Here is a 16198-nt window from a genome sequence, read left to right on the forward strand (position 1 = left end):
ACTCTACCTCTTCTTTATTGGAACTTTTGAATGTATCTACCAAGTCATAAAATCTGTAAATGATTATTATCAACTTTAATCATGCCACTGTCCTGTAGATAACATGATAACTTATTGCATTTATCTATGCTTATCTTAGTTCTTATTTTCTAACCTCTATCTTACTTTAGTCAGTCTTCTCAGCCTATAGTAAGACCCACAGTCTTTACATATTAAAAAGTTCAATCCCTTTTAATGTCCAATATCTTTAAAAATTCAGTCTCTTAACTGTGGGCTCCACTAAAATACTTTCTTATTTCAAGAGGGAAAAATATCAGGGCACAGTCACAATCAAAAGCAAAAATCAATCTCCAACCATTCAATATCTGGGATCCAACTCACGATCTTCTGGGCTCCTCCAAGGGCTTGGGCCACTTCTCCAGCCATGCCCTTTGAAACACACAGGTTGTCTTCTATGCTCCAGCTGCCTGTAGTCCACTGTTGCTGCTGTTCTTGGTAGTCATGCCATGGTCCTGGCATCTCCAAAACACTGCATGACCCCTTCAGTCCTGGGCCATCAATTGCACCTGAGGCTGCACCTTCACCAATGGCCTTCCATGGCCTCTCACGGTGCTGAGCCTCAGTTTCTCTGCATGACCTATTCATGCCTTCAAAACCAGTGCCACCTGAGTGACTCTTACACATTACCAAGTCTTGCTGCTGCACAAGGTACAACGTTGGCTATCTCTGGAACACANCCTCTTTATGCTCTCAGAAAACACTTCCCAGGAGATGTCACCTCAATGATTCTGATCTCTTCTTAATCACAGCGAATTTCTTAGCTTCAGCTAACCAGCATCAATAGTCCCAGTAATGCAAAGGTTTTGCTTTAGTAGTTCTGGTATCTTGTTAATCACAGCTGACTCTTCAGCCCCAGCTAACCAGAACGACAGAATTTTCACAATCAAAATAGCAATGGCCCTGAAAAGAGTTTTTAATCTTCCCTTTGAAATTTCACAAGCCAGGCCTCCACTTTCTACACTGTTCTCAACATTATCTTCCAAGCTCCTACACAACATCCAACAGAGCTCTTAACACTGAATGGATCTTCTAGCCCAAAGTTGCAAAGTCCTTCCATAGTCCTCCCCAAAACATGGTCAGGTTGTCACAGGAATACCCCACTATGCTGATACCAATTTGTCTTAGTCAGGGCTTCCATTCCTGCACAAACATCATGACCAAGAAGCTAGTTGGGGAGGAAAGGTTTATTCAGCTTACATTTCCACATTGTTGTTGATCACTAAAGGAAGTCAAGACTGGAACTCAAGCAAGTCAAAAAGCAGGAGCTGATGCAGAGGCCATGGAGGGATATTCCTTACTGGCTTGCTTCCCCTGGCTTTCTCAGCCTGCTCTCTTATAGAACCAAGACTACCAGCCCAGAGATGGCACCACCCACAAGGGGACCTCCCCCCCTTGATCACTAATTGAGAAAATGCCTTACAGAGGGATCTCATGGACTCATTTCCCCAACTAAAGCTCCTTTCTCTGTGATAACTGCAGCCTGTGTCAAGGTGACACAAAACTAGCCAGTACAATTGTCATATTTTATATCTCACTACCTGTCTAACGGCTTTTTGATTAAAACAAGAATATTATCAGTTACAGGTTATGTGCATCTCATGAGTGTTTAAGATGTACTGTTGTTCTCTTAAGGGATTAACATTCCTGGATTTAAACAGTAAATTTCATCCCCACCACAGTGTGCAGCTGCTATCATCTCTGCAGTGTTTGTGTGGCTTTCCAGTGTTGTTTAGTGCTCCATTTGGTGGCCAGCCAAGGCTTCAGGCAGAGACATAACTAATCTTCCCTGCAGTTCACTGTCTTCTAGAATTTCCTTATTTATGTGCATGCTCTCAATTTCAGACTTTGTTTTCTGAAACATCAAGAAGGCATTTGTTGATACCCTGTTTTCTGTCTAGGCTACAAAGCATAGGCAATTATCATAGCAGCTGTTGGTATAATAAAGCTGGAATCAGCAATTCAGCAAAAAGAAGTCCGTAGGCCACATCTAACGCACTCTTTGGAAATAGAATTTATCAGAACACAGTATATATTGCCCACTGATTTGTATATTTTCTGTGGTTACTTTTGCCCAAGTCAAATAGTTGGGATAATATTCTTCAGAGAGTAAGAGATCCACACCTGACTCTACAAAGCAGAGTTCCTAACCTCTAAAACAGAATGTTATTGAACTTTCTCTATAATTTTTATTGAAAACTTAAATTCAATAATCCTATAAAAGCTAAGAACACAGTCTGGGTTTTTACCAACATCCACTATACCAATCAGAAGATGAAACTCTTTTTGCTGATTAAACAAAAATGGTACATTTTATGTCTTTGATTCAAATAAAAAATAAGTTTAAATTGAAAAGAGACCATTTGGGAAATTTCCAATTTCATCTTACGCTATTCATCTTCAGTTTGAAAGAAATATTCTCACTATTTTTGATAATAGAGTGGAGTACTTCTTTTTGAAACATGAATATCCATGTTCTTATTTGCCCCTTTTCTCATGTGACTCTGTAGCCTTGCCTATTATCTCTCCTCTTGTGTCACCCAATACAGCAGGGTTCTACTTTCTTGCCATACCTATAGTGGCTTAAATAAATGCTTCATGAGTAATAGCAAAGAGATTATAAGTGGGCACAAGTTTACCACTGGCTTTGACTTTCCCCGGTTCACACACAGCAAACATTTCATTAGTACTTTCAATTCACATAGATATTTTATAAGCTTTTGACATTTGGATGTCTGCCTAGGAAGCAACTATTTCATGCCATATTTCCTTGGAGATTTATTCCCTCAGCCTTTTGGTTAACTGCTTATTTCTGATGGGTTTATAAGACTTATTATTTCAAGAGTTTTCAAATATTTTCTTGTGTAATGATGTTGACTTAGTTTTCAGTTTGTCCAATAAAATACCCTGACAAAAGCAACTTAAGGGCGGAGGGGGCTACTAGACTCAGAATTCCATGCTGTAGACCAGCACTGCAGGGAAATTAAGGCAGGAGACACTTGATAAAGCTAGCCACAGTCTTCTAAGAGTCAAGAGCAAACAGTAGGGATTGAATGCATTCAAGTGGGCTGGGGTTCAGATCACTCACTGATTTCATTCAGTATAGGATCCAGACTGTGAACAAGTACTGCCCACATTCAAAGTGGATCTGCTTATTAACACTCCCAAATCCCTCACAGATATGCTTACTGGCCAACCTAATCTAGACAGTGCCTTATTGAAATTCGCTGGGGATCTTGTGAAGCTGTGCTGGCTGGGCTAGTTTATATCAGCTTGACATACCTTAGAATAATTTTTAGAAGAGGAATCACAGTTGAGAAAATGTCCCCACCAGAATAATTTGTGGGCAAGCCTGTGGTAAATTCTCCTGAATGATGATTTACGATGGGAGAGGCGATTTATCTTAGTCTGTGCAAATCCTGAGCTAGTGGTCATAGGTGCTATAAGAAAATAAGCTCAGCAAGTTAGGAGGAGAATGCCAATAAGCAGGCCTTTTATATTGCCTCTGTATCAGCTCTTGCCTCCAGGTTCCTGCCCTGTCTAAGGTTCTGCCATGACTTCCTTCAGTGATATAGAACTATAAGAAACAATGAACCCTTTCCTCCCAAACTTGCTTAAGGTTTTGATAGTTTGTCACAGTAATAGAATCTCTAAGACACTAACCCAACACACACACACACACACCTCAAGGGGGCATAAATTAAGCTGTAGCTTTCTGTCTCCTGCCGCCCAAATCTTATTTTGATGTTATAATATTAGTGTAGTATAGTATCCAACTTTACAAGATCCATAAGCTTTAAAAATTCCAACACCTTAAAAAGTTCAAAAAATAATAGGACACAGAAAACATTCCCATTTCAAACATAAGAATCAAGGGATTACAAGATTAATCACCTCTTCACACCGAAGTGCAACCGGCAATTATCAGGGAAAACATTAAATCCTACAGCTCCATATTCTGCACATGAATAGTCCTATTCCTTAAGCTTTGCCACCTTCAGGATTACACAGATTTCCATTTAGGTGTAAGGTAGCTCCATTTCACACCCATGCACTCTTGGAGGATGTGCCATAGTTCTGACATCTCTAATGTACTGGCTCCTCTGCTGTGCTTACTATCACAGCTGTACTCTGTTGCATTTCAGAATCTCTCTGCAGGGAGTTTAGCGGGCCTCAGAAGTTCTCTATACTCCCTCAGTATTTTGTCTTTTATGCCTTCAAAATCAGAAGTATATGTGAACAGTACTATCAAATTCTGCCAGATGGTGATGCATGTAACCTGACCTCCTTTTACCACAGCACCATCAACATCTGGGTGCTGACTCTGAAGAACACATTCCTCTTATCTCAGGATATAGCACCAGGTTTCTCTTGAGTGAAACTAATCTCTTGAAGAGTGTAGATACTTGCTTCTCTGCATTCTCCTTGTCTGGAAATTTAAGCTTACCCAAGCGCATTTCTTTTCTTGAACAAATTAGTTTCTTATCTTTAAATTCAAGACACTTCAAATTCTAAAGTTAGGGAAAGACTACAGCCACATTCCTGCCAAAATATTGCTAAATGACTCTTAGCTCAATTCCTGGTAAGGGCCCATGTTTGCCTCTAAAGCCTTTCAAGGCCGGCCATATTATCTGTCCACTATATTCATTTCCTGCAATATTACTATCATCCTTACTCCTAGTAGAACACTGTACTGGCTAGTTTTGTATGTCAACTTGACACAGCTGGAGTTATCACAGAGAAAGGAGCTTCAGTTGAGGAAATGCCTCCATGAGATCCAACTGTAAGGCATTTTCTCAATTAGTGATCAAGGGGGAAAGGCCCCTTGTGGGTGGGACCATCTCTGGACTGGTAGTCTTGGTTCTATAAGAGAGCAGGCTGAGCAAGCCAGGGGAAGCAAGCCAGTAAGGAACGTCCCTCCACGGCCTCTGCATCAGCTCCTGCTTCTTGACCTGCTTGAGTTCCAGTCTTGACTTCCTTGGTGATGAACAGCAGTATGGAAGTGTAAGCTGAATAAACCCTTTCCTCCCCAATTTGTTTCTTGGTCATGATGTTTGTGCAGGAATAGAAACCCTGACTAAGACAGTCAGTTAAAATTTAATAAGAGCAAGCATCAAATTTTTTAGTCCAAAGTTTCAAAGTCTTTCACATATCTCCCACATAAATGTTCTAAAAAGCAAAACGCCACATGGGCAGGTTTAACCAAACACTACTATTACTTTTCTGTGAGAATTTCTGTCTTAGTTTCTGTCTTCCTGTTGCTCAGCTTCACTTCCTGACTTCCTGTTGCTCAGCTTCACTTCCTGACTGGTTCCACTGTGGTGTGATCATCTATTTCAATGCCTTATTTCTTCAATTTTGAAAACAATGTTTTCTCTGTCCTATTTTTGGGGTACTTATAAGAACTCAGAGTTGATAGAATTTAAATTTTATTTTATTAAAAATTTGAATATTTTAAAGTTGGACACTACACTACATTTAAAATGAGATTTGGGGACACAACGTAGAAAACTACAGATGAAAATAATGCCTTTCTCTTACTTGCTCTTTCGTGTGAGTGTGTGTGTGTTGGGGGGGGGGGTTCGGGGGGTTGGTGGTGGTGGTGGTGGTTCATGTCTCGTCTCAGTTAGACTCCCTGTTGCCAGAATAAGCAAAGTGCATATGTATGTTTAGATCCAAGGCCTCTGTAGCATCATAGAAGGCAACACTGGGCAGGAACACAATGGTTTTTTAAACATTATTTTTCGGTTAGTACACATTCACAAACCTTTTACTGTTGTCAAAAACTGTATCCACTAGTCCAGTTCTATTATGTGGTTCTCTGTGGAGCCATACTTCATAATTTAACAGTGTGGGCATTTGAAAGCCATTAATTTCTTTAAAAAAATGACTGTAGGGACATAATAACAATTCCAGTCCTACTTATGAAAGTTTGTTTTAAGTGATATGTGAAGTCTAATGAATCAACAATGGAATTGATAAACCAGTTAGCTGGCATATTATATGAGGCAAAAAAAATCTCAAGAATTTGACTTAAGATTGCAGCAATAACTTAAAGAAGAATGGACATTTCAGGCCACACCTAAATTGTAGTACTAAGCTTCACAAGCAACTGGAGTAACATTTAAAATATTTTATCATAGCATGCTGTAAAATTAAACCATCCTAGACAGCTTTTTTTTTTAATTTCATTTAATCTTTTTTTTACACTCCAGATTTTATCTCCCTCCTGGTCCATACTCTGACTGTTCCACACCCCATATCACCTTCTCTCTGCCCTCCCTCTCCTTGAGGATGTCCCTAGCCCTCAGCACCCATCCCACCAAACCTTAAACTCCTTGGGGCCTCCAGTTTCTTGAGGGATAGGTACATCTCTGACTGAACCCAGGCCCAGCAGTCCTCTGCTGTAGATGTGTTGGTGGTCTCATAGCAGCTGGTGTATCCTGTCTGGTTGGTGGTCCAGTGTCTGAGAGGTCTCAGAGGTCCAGGTTAATTGAGACTACAGGATGGCCCTCCTCCTGAGCTTCTTTCAGCCTTTCCCTAATTTAACCACAGGGATCAACAGCTTCTGTCCACTGGTTGGATGTAAATATCTACATTCGACTCTTTTAGCTGCTTGTTGGGCCTTTGGAGGGCAGTCATGATTGGCCCCTTTTTATGAACATTCCATAGCATCAGTAATAGTGTCAGGCCTTGGGGCCTCCCCTGTCACTGGACCTGCTTTTTCTCAGGCTCCTCTCCATTTCCATCCCTTCAGTTCTTTCAGACAAAAACAAATATGGAACAAAGATTTTGACTATGGAATGGCAACCCTATTCCTCACTTGATGTTGTCTTTCTGCTGGAGGTGGGCTCTTCACATTCCCTCACCCCACTATAGGACATTTCATCTAAGGTTTCTCCCTTTGAGTCCTGAGATTCTCTTACCTCCCAGGTCTCTGGCACTTTTTGGAGGTCCCCCCACCTCCTTGAAGTTGCCTGTTTCCATTCTTTCTGCTGGCCCTCAAGGCTTCAGTCATTTTTACCCCACCCAATACCTGATCATGTTCCCTTCTTCCCCTCCCTGTCCTCTTTCCTACCCAGGACCCTCCCTCCTTACCCCCTCCTGTGATTGCTTTCTTCTCCCTCCCAAATGGGATTTAGGCATCCTCACCCTTCACTTGTTAATCTTTTTTAATTCTGTGGACTATACCCTGGGTATTTTGTACTTTTTGGCTAATGTCCACTTACCATAAATATCCTTTTGGGTCTGAATTATCTCACTTTTCCAGACAGGTGTTTTAATAAAAGTTCACATAGTAAATAAGTCACATGTAGTCCACTTAGTGATAAACGTTGATAGAAAATCATAGGGTATTATTTCTTGGTTGTTTCATTGCTTCTTTTATATAGCTTGATGTATATTTCTATGCTGTATTCTTTCTTTTTTTTAGTGGATATTTTATTTCTTTACATGTCAAATGTTATCCCCTTTCCTGATTCCTTCCCAGAAACCCCTATCCCATCCCTTCTCCTCCTGCTTCTATGAGGGTATGCCCCCACCCATCCACCCACTCTTGCCTCCCTGCCCTTGCATTTCCCTACACTGGGGCATCAAGCCTTAATGGGACCAAGAGCCTCTTCTCCCATTGATGCCCAACAAAGCCATATATATATATATATATGGCTGGAGCCACAGGTCCCTCCATTTGTACTCCTTGGTTGGTGGTTTAGAACCTGGGAACTCTGGTTGATTGATATTGTTGTTCTTCTTATGGGGTTGCAAACCCCTTCAGTTCCTTCAGTCCTTTCTCTAACTCCTCCACTGGGGACCCCATGATCAGTTCAATGGTTGGCTGCGAGTATCTGCCTCTGTATATGTCAGGCTTTGGCATAGCCTATCAGGAGGCAGCTATATCAGACTCCTGTCAGCATGCACTTCTTGGCATCCACAATAGTGTTTGTGTTTGGTGACTGTATATGGGATGGATCTCTAGGTGGTGCAGTCTATGAATGGCCTTTCCTTCAGTCTCTGCTCTATATTTTGTCTCTGTTTTTTGCTCCTGTGAGAATTTTCTTCCCCCTTCTAAGAAGGATGGAAGCACCCACACTTTGGTCTTCCTTCTTCTTGAGCTTCATGTGGTCTGTGAGTGTATCTTGGGTATTCTGTATATTGCTGGTATGCTAGGGTATTAAGCATACAAGGATTAATACTGGAATATTTTTTCACTGAGATATAATTTAGGTATATACACATAATAGTCTTGCTTTTTAAAATTGCCTTAACTCACACCTTCTCTGTTAGTTCACTTTTCTTTACTGTAATGGGATATATGAGATAAAAAATTCAAGAAAGAGAATATGTTGTGATTAACAGTAAAAAATAGTTTCATGACTTTCAACCAAGGTGGGGTAGTATGCCAAGGAGTACATACTTCGTCATGGTAGATCAAAGCTGCTCATCTCACTATGATTGGGAAGTAAGAGACAAGAGGCCAAAAAGGAAACATAATTTTTCAGTCCTATACACTTGCTGACTTACCTCCTCCAGCTAGTCCCCACTTCTTAGCTTCCATCATCTCTCAGTGCTCATTAGGCTGTGAATCCATAATTGATTTATTTCACTGATGCAGCTAGAGCCCTCAGGATCCATTCACCTCCCCAAAATTCTGCTTCTAAATGTAGATATTTCATGGACCACCACTTACAATACACTAACTGTAAGTAAATATTTCTTATCCAAACTCTATCACACCCTGGAAGGCAGAATGCAGGGTTGTTTATTTCATTATCAGTAACTTAACAGTAGAAACATAAACATAAATTACACCTGCTATTTGTCATTTATGTAAAATTCACAAAGTACTATGTGATAGTCCACTTATTGGTTTCTTATTAAGACCAGAAAGAGAGCTATCTTACTGTACAAAATGCAGAGCCTATGTCCAGGAAAGTTAAATAGCCTGCTTAAAATTGAGTACCTCGCAAATGATGACGCCAGAGTCAAAACCTCATCAAATGTTTTGCAATAAATTATATTTCCTGTTCCTTGGATAGTCACTGGCATGTCCGGCAAGACTGAGCACTCAGTAAATATGTGACACTGAATGACTACATCTATCCTGCTCTCCATCTATTCTTGCTATCCCTCCCTTTCTAAAAAACTCACAATGAAAATGGTTTTAATAAGCAGTAAGCTTAATCTCTATGGTATCAAGTAACTATCTACAATAAGAAGTGGCAATCAAGCTAGAGCCAGGTGTGCCACCATTTGTTTTCTTTGGTTGGTGATTTAGTCCCAGGGAGCTTGGGAGATACTGGTTAGTTCATACTGTTGTTCCTCCTATGGGACTGCAAACCCCTTCAGCTCCCTGGGTACTTTCTCTACCTTCTTCATTGGGAACCCTGTGCTCCATCCAATGGATGGCTGTGAGTATCCACTTCTGTATTTGTCAGGCACTGGCAGAACTTCTCAGGAGAGAACTATATCAGGCTCCTGTCAGCAAGTTCTTGTTGGTATTCACAATAGTGTCTGGTCATCAATGGGAGGAGAGGCCCTTGTTCCTGTGAAGGTTCTATGCCCAAGAATAGGGTACTGTCAGGGACAGGAATCAGGAGTGGGTGGATAAGTGAGCAGTAGTAGGGGGAAAGGGATTAGGGGATTTTCAGGAGGGAACCTAGGAAAGGGGATAACATTTGAAATGTAAATAAAGAATGTATCTAATGAAAATTGAAAAAAAAAAGAAGTGGCAATAAAAATTAACATTTTTTAAAGGAGGGGTTGACTTCAAAATGTGAATAATTACTTTTTGAAATGATGTCTCATACAGTGATGTAATAACCTGGTCTCCCAATGTAGAGGAATATTTGGGTGATGAGGCAGGAGAGGTGGGTGGGTGGGTGAGCACCCTCATAGAAGCAGGGTAAGGGGGGGATGGGATAGGAGGTTTGCAGAGGGGAACTGGGAAACGGGATAACATTTGAAATGTAAACAAATAAACCATTAAAAAATAACTGGTCTCTCTTTAGTAATTTATATCTATTGAATTTCTCAAGACGATAACTCTCTTTTATGTGAAAAGAACATTGTTATTTATTTTTATCATTTCTGTTTTTGTTTTTTCAATGTTAGAACCTGGGTCCAGGAAAGAAAACACACATTTTAAAATTAGCTGTAAGGTTATCAAAGTTTGTTGCAATGTAAGTGAACTAAATTAATAAAGAGGAAATGAATGTGAGCTCAAAGGTTTTCCAAACTCTGAACTGTGCTCCAGGCCAGGCTTGACTCTGTTATTTTTGGTCTCTGTATTGGTGTGCTTGCCATTTCTTCCTCCTTACACTGCTGATTTAGGGAACCAATGATAATTTCTATAAGCGCATCATAATATTTGTCATAGCATTATATTAGAACAAAATCAACAATACTCAAACATTTGGTCATTTTGTTGTTCACAATCATTTACATTCATGTGTCAATAGAAACCATTTACAAGGCCCATTAACTCAGAATCAGAACACAGGACTATTCCAGGTGAAGGTTAAAGACGTAACTATGCCATAAAACATTATCCTTATAGAAAATAATGATATAGCTTTAAAATAGTCATTGTCAAACTATGTCGTGATTTATCATTTTTTTCTTTCTGTGTGTGATGGTCTTCCCTGCTGCCCCTAGAAATACCACAGATGGTTGGTACCTGTATGCTGACAGTTCAAATGGGAAGTTTGGTGACCTTGCCGATATTGTTACTCCTGTCATCTCACTCATGGGACCGAGGTGTACATTGGTGTTCTGGACTTATATGAACGGTGCTACGGTGGGCTCTCTCCAGGTACTTTACAGTCAAACTGGGTTTGGAACTGCCTCTATGAACACGCGTACAGCATAATTTGTAGTGTAATTAAAGCAAGTGGAAACATCATTAGCATCACAATGAGATGCTGTAGGAAAAGCTGTTTCAGAGCTGGACATTTTTGACTGGAAATTATTTACTTTTCCTGAAATGTACAGCTATTTCCTGTCCAGAGATTGAGGCTTTTGTGATATGCTGTTTTACACTGGGACATGCCATGTTAATGGTCAGCATCTGTGTTGAGAGTATAATATGATAAAGTGGACATGGTAATTGTGTGTTTGCAAAGCTACAATCTCTGGGATAGTGGTAATACTACATTTAAAAAAAAAAACAGATTTCTTTTCAACTGGTTTCCTTAAGAAGAAACATAACTCTTAAATTATTAAGTGCAATGAGTGTTTCAGATTTCAGTTACAACCTCAATATGCCCATTAAGTAGAGATCTCATTTTTGCTTAATTGCATACTGTATCAAGTCTTAACACAAACTACAAAACACTCCTCATTTTTCTAGTGCCTTTCACATGAATATTTTCTTACCCTTCCTCAGATATCTGGGACCTAAGAGTTTTAAAATGATGCAGTTGAGTCATTTTTTAAAATGTCCTGCAGGTTGACTTTGCCCTGTATATTCTTTGCTATGGCTTCATCTCACATGATGTTATAACACTAACTGTAATTGGTTTATGGTTATTGGCTTTGTTTGTTTTGTCTAATTTATATTAATGGGTATGTTGTCTTGATACTCAACGTCTTGCAAAATTTTACTCTGACCCCATTTTATTGAGCAGTCTTTGACTGAAGTAATATATTTTTTGCCACAACTAATTTACTATGACTAACTAAGTGTTATTTAACTCAATTATTCTGACTATATTTCTAGTTTCCTTTTATGTCTTAAATCAAAACATTCTTAAGTAATTTTTATCAACTTACTATCTTATATTTATATAAAATGCATGATTAAAATATTTATATCAGTGTAAATAACACACTTTTATATTTTTCCAATGTGTTAGTCTATTAAATTAGCATTACTTGGATGCCTAGACTGTCTCACATTTAATTACAAGACAGTCTGGGAACCAAATGCTATCTTTTGACAAGCCAAATCATATTGTAAGCATTTTTCTTTTCTTTCCTTTATTCTTTTCTTTATTTCTTTCTTACCAAAGTAATCAATCAAAGCTTCTTTTGCCCAGAGAAATATCTGAAATTAACTACTTCTAGTTTTTGTCAAATTTTTTTCACCTGACCAAAACAGAGAGGTTCCATCAAACCATGTCTACCCAATATCCTGCCTCCATTTTGGATATTGTTTGGTAGAGAATTGTATGTAAGATTACTTGTTGATTATACATGGATCTAGCTGAATTTTATAGAATCACCATTATATTTTACTAAATTTTATTGCTTATTTGTTATTTTCCAGGTAACCATGTATCAACCATGTATCTACTCTCAAATACCCAACTTAGTTACCTTTAATAGTTTTAAAACAGTACTGATTGAAGAAATACATAAATGAAGGCTATCCTTTTAAATACTATTAATATGGCTCCCTAAGACTCTTGTGTATGTATTTACAGTAACCTATGATACTTGTGTGTTGGGTTTTTTTTTTCACACAAGAGAAGGAAACAGGCTCTGGCAAGCTAAACAATGGCTTTTTCAATAATTTATTGAAAGTTATAGTTTTCTTTTTGTAGTAAGTTTTGTAATAATGATTCACACTTAGGAATTTTTTTTTCTAGAACTTTCAGAAAAATATTTTTTTCTCTAAACCTTGCATAAACATATATCACTTTAAAATTGCTATTGTGAGGGGTTTTTTAATGGAAAATTTAGGTTATCTTTGTAAGGCTCACCTTATGATAGACATCTTCTTTCTTTTTAACGGTGGAAGACTACTTCAGTTTATTCTCACTATCAGGCCATTATCATTATTATTATTATTATTATTATTATTATTATTATTATTATTATTATTATTATGTAAAATGATGTTTCAATGGAATTATATTTTGATCGTATTTTCCCTCTCTCAAGTTTGTCTAGATCCTCTCCTCCTGCCCATCCAACTTTAAGTTAATTCTCAAAATCAAACCAAAAACCCAATACAACAACAAAATGCCCAAAACCTAGAAAACAAAATACAACATCACCCAAAAAGAAAACCAAACAAAACCAAACAAAACCAAAACAACAAACCATGCCCAAATAAACAGCTATATATACATAAAGCTGTTAGGTCCATTATTTTTTGCCAGTATTCCTGAACATAAGTCCTGTGGTTGATATACAGTTTTGTCATTCATTAGAGAAAAATGATTTTTCTCTCTTCCAACAGGCATAAATGACAGTTCTGTTGTTAATCTTTAAATTAGTGGCTAAGTTTATATTGATTAATGCATACATTTTTGTAAGTATAACACAAAAATAGAGTAAAATAAAAACTATCACAACATTTTCACATGAAAGACCAACAAAAGGAGAAAGAATCAGACAGAGCTCCACTCATTCACATGCTCAGAAACCCCATGAAAACACCAAGCTGAAAGTCACAATATAAAGCAGGTTAGTCTTCTAGTGAGCAGTATCATAAAATTGTATTTGTGTGCATATACTCATGCATTTGTTTAATAATGTAAAGCTCCCTAAAAAATATTATGAAGGTATGATTTGCATTTGCTTTGCTTTGGGGTCTGTGGATAAAAATCCATGCCATGGAAACACAAGGAATTGAGTTGGGACCACCAGAAGCCATGTAGAAAGAACACGGTTGGGAGTTTTCCTGGAATACCAGCTCTGGCCTTGAGTAGTTAACCTAGTTTAAATCCATGAACTTGGCATTTGGTGAGAGACCAAGTCTCAAAACACCAAAGGTGAACAGTAAAGACAGGATTCCACAGAGCTTGTGAGATTTCCCCCTGGGGTACAGTGATCTTTGGTCACAGTGGAAAACTAAGATATCTAATGAAAAAGTGTCTCAGATTTTCCTCTCAAGGACGCCATGTAGGTATTAAAAACCTAAAAATCCCACATGTTTAAAGCCTAAATATTTAAAAGCCTATTACTTGATTTATCTCTCCAGGTACTCATCAAGATGGGCAATACGATTTCCAAAGTGTGGGCTCAGAGTGGACAGCAAGGGCCACAGTGGAAGAAAGCAGAAGTGTTTTTAGGCATTCATTCACACGTGGAGGTCTGTGATCCAAGGGATTTTGTAAAGAAAGATATTTGTTAATTTTTGTCTTGAATACTAATTTCTTTCTTCCTCTCATTATGTTCATTTCTTCCCATTTCCAATTTGATATGCTGTGTGAATACAGAACATTTAACAGCCCATGTGGCATTTTCCACAAAGAATGGACCATTTTAGAAAGCCAAAACTACTCCCAATTAGATAGTTACATTTCTAGGTACACTTAATTTGAGTGGTAATCATCTCTTACTCCCAGAAAGCTTCTCACATTGAAAGAATATCTCCCTAAATTCTGTGATTCAATATTCAGAAATTTTAGTACAGTCATTTCAAATGTGACTTTGAAAGTCATCTTTGAAACTTATTTTAATGGTTGAACCTTCTTATACTGAATAGACTTGTGTAATTCAAATATTTTTGGGAGTAAGTGCTGGTGTATATGCCTTTATTTAGATTTTAACATCTATAAAGTAGCACATATCTAAAATGTAAAATTTCAATAAAAAGGATTACAGTATTAAAAATAATGAATATCACAACGTGAAAAGAGATTTGCTATTATTCCCATTTTGTGGTCGTATTAAGCATTAGGAGATCTAGAGTTTGGATCAGAATTAAATTTAATTCTTGGCTATTATGATAAAAGGAATCTTGCCTATTCTCATAAACGAAGCAAGAGCCCATACTATTTATGCAGGAGAACATTCTCTTCTTTTTACTTTAAGTATGTGGAGGTGAGTTCCAGGAATTTGAAAATACTCAAGTGATAGGATCATTGTTAAATATTGCATTTGCTGTCTTGTTTATATAGCAAAGTAGGCATGGTTGTTATGTGTGCATAGCAAATATATCTATGATCCTTCTTGTTAAAGCAGCTGTTTCGATAACAGAAGCTCTGCCTGATATACATGTATACTGACTTGATACTACTCTATGTCCAATTTTCTGAAATGTTATGTAGAATAAGTGTCATATTTTCTGACTTCTCTATGACTATCTGGTTTCCTTATTAAACTTTTAGAGTTATCATTAGAAGACTAGATATTCAATTTCAATAGATATTCAGTGGAGACAAAAAAATTCTCAGCAAGAATACTTAAATGGATCTGCTCTTGACAGATATAGATTTCCAAGCCAGCTAAGATATTTATCAGTACTGTACATATAGAATATTAATACAGAAAAATTGTGTTCAAAGTATATTAAGTGGTATTTTAGTGTGTAGAAACATGGGCATAATTTTTCTGAGATTCAAATATTTTGTGCCTTGATATTTATCCAAATGTTGTGTTGATACTGATTGAATCTTTAAGTATTGATGGCATGTACCAAAGGGTTTGATTGCTGAGAAAGGGCAACAAGACCATAGTAACACTTAACTAAGACTGGCTTATAGTCAAGGGTTCAGTCCATTATCATCATGTTGGCAAACATGGCAGAGTGCAAGCAGACATCATACTGGAGAAGGAGCTGAGAGTTCTACATCTTGTTCTGAAAGTGACAGAAGGTGACTGTATACACAGGATGGAGTATGAGCATACATATGTCCTACCTCCACGGTGACATACTTCCTCTAACAACACCAAACCTATTAAAACAATGCCAGACCTACTAATAGTGCCACTCACCATGACCAAGCATTGACTCATGGGAGCCATTCCTATTCAAACCAGAACAGCATATAAACATTTACTTTTTCTTATGACTCACTCATCTCCTCAGTAACAAATCACTGAGTACCTACTGTGAGAAATACACTGAGAAGGTCCAGTGATGAGCAAACCAGTTCATGATTCTTCAGTCATATGATTCCTTTCCCTTAAGACTCAGAAAGTGGTAACCTTGACTTACATGCTGAAGCAGCATGAGAAGTCAGAAGACTCTGTGGGAGAGTCCTATATTTAAACACACATGCACATACACATGCATACAGCCACACATATATGTGAGCACTGAAGACTTTGTCATGTATTTAAATTATTTACTCAACTTAACCTTGACAGCAATCTAGCCCTATTTATACTGTAATGGGTACATATAAATTGGAACACAGAAGTGTCTGGCTGGGGTTCTCTCTGTCTCTCTGTCTCTGTCTCTGTCTCT

General features: G+C 38.0%; 1 protein-coding gene across 1 annotated transcript in view; it reads left to right on the plus strand.

Moving 5' to 3' along the window:
* The window catches only part of Malrd1 (MAM and LDL receptor class A domain containing 1), a 667530-nt gene that overhangs the window by 277610 nt on the left and 373722 nt on the right, over positions 1 to 16198 (plus strand). Inside the window, exons 21-22 of the mRNA XM_021156265.1 lie at positions 10711 to 10867; positions 13985 to 14095. Of these exons, the coding sequence (XP_021011924.1) occupies positions 10711 to 10867; positions 13985 to 14095 (268 nt within the window). The remainder of the gene's footprint in view (positions 1 to 10710; positions 10868 to 13984; positions 14096 to 16198) is intronic.

The sequence above is a fragment of the Mus caroli genome, chromosome 2, assembly GCF_900094665.2.
Source record: "Mus caroli chromosome 2, CAROLI_EIJ_v1.1, whole genome shotgun sequence".
NCBI lineage: Eukaryota > Metazoa > Chordata > Mammalia > Rodentia > Muridae > Mus > Mus caroli.